Genomic DNA, 3,931 nt, shown 5'->3' on the forward strand with positions numbered 1-3,931 from the left:
TGTGATAAGATTTGTTTGTTATTGTTAGGTCCTAGAAATTGGACATAAACCACTTTTATATGAACCAAAATCTTTCTAACAACTTTTTTGAGGGTCGGTCCATAATAGACCCTTCACCCCATATAACCCCTATATAAAAAAATATTTTACACAAACACTCTTACTTGTTAACAATTGTTTAGTTGGATGTAAATAATAAAAACTCATTTATTTGTTACGTTTTGGGTTTTAATATAAATGTTTATTATTATTATATTTTTATTGATCGAAAAATTTAAGAGGAAAGACATAAAAAAGTATCTCTAATTTGCCTTTAAATAGTTTATTTACTCTTTTTTACCCACATACAATTAGAGAAGATTTGTTGTTGAACAACATTAATAAAATTAAATATTTTTTAAGTAAATCGTTCAAAAAAAAATAACGAAATGAAAAAAAAACAATTAAAAAAATAAATAGTTTCCGCACTTGTTTGAGTAACAGGGTTTATTCAATTTTTTTCTGACTTATAATCTGAAAAGTACGGAAACAAAGCAAAAATAATTTTTGATACTATTGAAAAAAAAAAACTAAAAATGTCAAAAACATAAAAACTGGGAATTTCTATGAAAAGATTGTTGCTTAATGCTTGTAAAAAGAAAGCCCAAAAATTAAGGCGTAAGTCTTTTGGGATCACGTGGGAACATGGATGTCTTACGAATATTATCTAGGCCCAAATACAACATGACAACACGTTCCATACCAATGCCACCGCCAGCATGAGGAGGACAACCAAAACGGAACGATTCAATGTAGGCAGCAATTTTACTAGTATCTGTAAAAACAAATTATTTACATTTTTATATTTAAGATGAATTCAGATTTTTACTAGGTTCCTACCAATTGCGTGATGTTTCGCCCTCTCGGTTAAAAATTCTGGATCGTGAATACGTTGGGCACCAGATAGGATTTCCTCGCCTCTCATAAACATATCGTAGGAGTTGGAATATATGGGATTGTTGGGGTCGGGCATAGTATAGAATGGACGAATTGCCAATGGGAATTTATCCAAAATATAAAAGTCAGTATCATATTTAGCTTTCACTAAACGACCCAATAATTTCTCATTGGGTGTGGATAGATCCTCTTCGTCACCAGTCTCAACACCAGCTTCTCGCAGCATTGCTACACCTTCCGAAAATTGTAAAATTAATGGTGGTTCTAAGAACTTGAAGGGCTCCACTTTATATTGTTGGCCCACGGCTTCAATTTCACGACTGTAACGATCACGCAAGCCCTTAAAGATGGCAGTGAAGGTATCGCCAATAGTATGAAGTACTTCATGATAGTGATATTTGAAGGCCATTTCCAAATCTAGGCCAACAAATTCTGTCAAATGCCTGTGAGTATTTGAGTCTTCAGCACGGAAAACTGCTCCAACCGTAAATACCTTGTCAAAATCGGCAGCGATAGCCATTTGTTTATACAATTGTGGTGATTGTGCCAAATAAGCCGAATCTAAAAACACAATGATTTTTACAACAACACTCTTCCAGACTTCAACTTGATAACATTACCTTTAAAATAGCTAACTGTGAATACATTAGCACCACCCTCACTGGCAGCCGAAATAATTTTGGGAGTGTGAATTTCTGTAAAACCTTTATCTGTTAAAATATCTCGGAATAGACGACAAACACCTGCTTCCAAGCGGAAAATTGCTTGATTTGCTGGAGTTCTTAAATCTAAAACACGATTGTCCAAACGTGTATCTTGGTTAACACGAATATTAAGACCATCGGCGTCATCAGCATTCTCTGGTCGTGAAGCATCCTCAATTTGCAGAGGCAATTGGGCTTTAGCTTGTGAAACAACAAACAACTGCTGAATAGACAATTCAAGATTTTGTTCAGTACACGATTCGATTTTTGAGGGTACGGCCACAGCTTTAGCTTCAACATCAATTATGCTTTCCTTGTTCAAACTGCAATATAGAAAATTAGCTAAAAATATCACTAAAATTTATAATTTCATGATGTACATACTTTCCAGCAAATTTAACAAATTGTTTGGACACGTTCTCTCCCACAGCAAGAATACATTGAACTGTACTGCTTTGTTGACGTAAAATCAAAAAACATTGTTTGCCCTTGGCTCTGGTGTTATGAACACGACCACGTACCCATACGGCATCTTTACCAACCTGCTGAGTCAATTCGTGCACTGCCACAAATTTTCTGTCTTCATGCTTCTCCTGGGAGTTAATAATACCAGACATGCCATAAAGTCCAGCTGAACTGTCCTCTGCAGAATCGCCAGCTTCAGCAGTATTGTCAGATTTTCCAGAGGAAGCTTTATATTCAGCTTTCTAAAATTAAACAACGCATGTGTTAACAATAAATATCACTTAAATAGCATCATTACAATCACGAAAATCTTACCTTTGCAGCCTTTAAAGCTTCCTTTGCCAGTTTCTTTGCTGCCTTTTTAGAAGTAGTTTCCCCTTCGCCTGCTGGGTTTTGCGTAGCCGATTCGTTTTCAGTCACCATATTGATAAGATGTTTCGTTTATCTATAAATTCAAAAAGAAATACATATATTTTTAAAATAGTGTATGGAATTTACCACAAAAAAATAACCTCGACATCCGGCTAATAATTGCAAACAATTGCAGAATCAAAGAAAATAATGATGAAGAGAGTAATATTGTTGATAAGACAAACAACGATAAGCCGCCTTTTAAGAGATAAAAACTTTAAATTCTCTTACGCTACTTGCATGTCTTTAAAAAAAACTATTGCATCATGTTTAGGAGTAAGAAATTGTTTTCTAAACTAAAATATTAACACTTAAATTATAAATAATAACAAAACTGCTTAAAATCAAAAAGTAAACATTCTTTTTTAACAAATTTATTCTTTTTTTTATTTAAAAAGACTAGTTCTACTTCACACTGACGGAACACGCTCCACGCCACATGCTTTACAATCGTAAGACTTTTTGATAAGAACTTTTAAATAAAATAATATAATTTCACATTTATGCATTTTAGTTTTTGTTAGCTACCAAACTTGTTTGTAAATTACCTTTTATTTATTAAAATCTTATTGAAAAATCTTAAAAAATGAAACACTTAAAAAACAGATGAATAATGTAATCTGCTGTTGCTGAAGAAAAGAGAATTTGACGTGTCAATGTAGTTGCCAGATAATTGCATGTATAATTATTTGTAAAAATCGCCAAAAATAAAATGACATTGTTTTAACTTAATTACATAACATTTGTTTTATTTTATTTTATATTATTTACAGTAAAAATTGTATTTAAAATTACATATTGATAAATTTAAAATTTATGTTTTTAGATACATTACAACTATGGGAAAATAGTGAAATAAGAATGCTATCGGACAGTCATTCATTTAGTTTTCTATTTTCTACTATTTTTACTAATTTCTAATATGGTTTTCACAAAAATGTTTTTCCATAAAATTTTTTCAGTACAGCAAAACATGTATACAAATAAATTATAATTGTCATCTACCTCAAACTTTCCGAATCCCCCAATAAACTAACGTACATGATTTATACAACAATATACCCGCGAAAAAACTTTTTATTAAACAAATAAAAAACTTTTTATTAAACTAATTTTTTTCTAACCTTTTTTTTTACAAACAATCTTCATCTGATTTGTCCCAATTTTTTTTACGAATTTTTTTTTTTATCAAATTTTTTACTTCACAAAAAATTTTTTTTACCAAATATATTTTATTTACGTTTTTGGCTCTCATTTACCATGGTGTGCATATAAAAGGCTTTCACAATAACTCGTTTTAATCGAAACGAATAGATTTGCCGAAAAATAATTTCGATATAAGAAATAAGTTTTACTCGATATAATTCGGCCCCTGATTTATATAATATTTTTGAGCAATTTTTTAGTTTGAGTTT

The 3,931-nt window shown here is 31.2% G+C and overlaps 1 protein-coding gene across 2 annotated transcripts; it reads right to left on the reverse strand.

Moving 5' to 3' along the window:
- Window positions 1–206: 206 nt before the first annotated feature.
- On the reverse strand, window positions 207–3,192 carry AspRS (aspartyl-tRNA synthetase). Of its 2 annotated transcripts, none has more exons than XM_065511870.1 (6): window positions 3,065–3,192; window positions 2,421–2,550; window positions 2,025–2,347; window positions 1,557–1,963; window positions 880–1,497; window positions 207–814 (listed from the first exon to the last, which is right to left on the reverse strand). In XM_065511870.1, the coding sequence occupies exons 2-6, from the start codon at window positions 2,526–2,528 to the stop codon at window positions 651–653; spliced, it is 1,620 nt and encodes a 539-aa protein (XP_065367942.1). In that variant the 5' UTR covers window positions 2,529–2,550; window positions 3,065–3,192; the 3' UTR covers window positions 207–650. The 2 variants fall into 2 exon arrangements, with proteins under 2 accessions (XP_065367942.1, XP_065367943.1); XM_065511871.1 differs by lacking the exon at window positions 3,065–3,192 and adding an exon at window positions 2,618–2,636.
- Window positions 3,193–3,931: the final 739 nt, after the last annotated feature.

This window comes from Calliphora vicina, chromosome 5, assembly GCF_958450345.1.
Source record: "Calliphora vicina chromosome 5, idCalVici1.1, whole genome shotgun sequence".
NCBI classification, from domain to species: Eukaryota; Metazoa; Arthropoda; class Insecta; order Diptera; family Calliphoridae; genus Calliphora; species Calliphora vicina.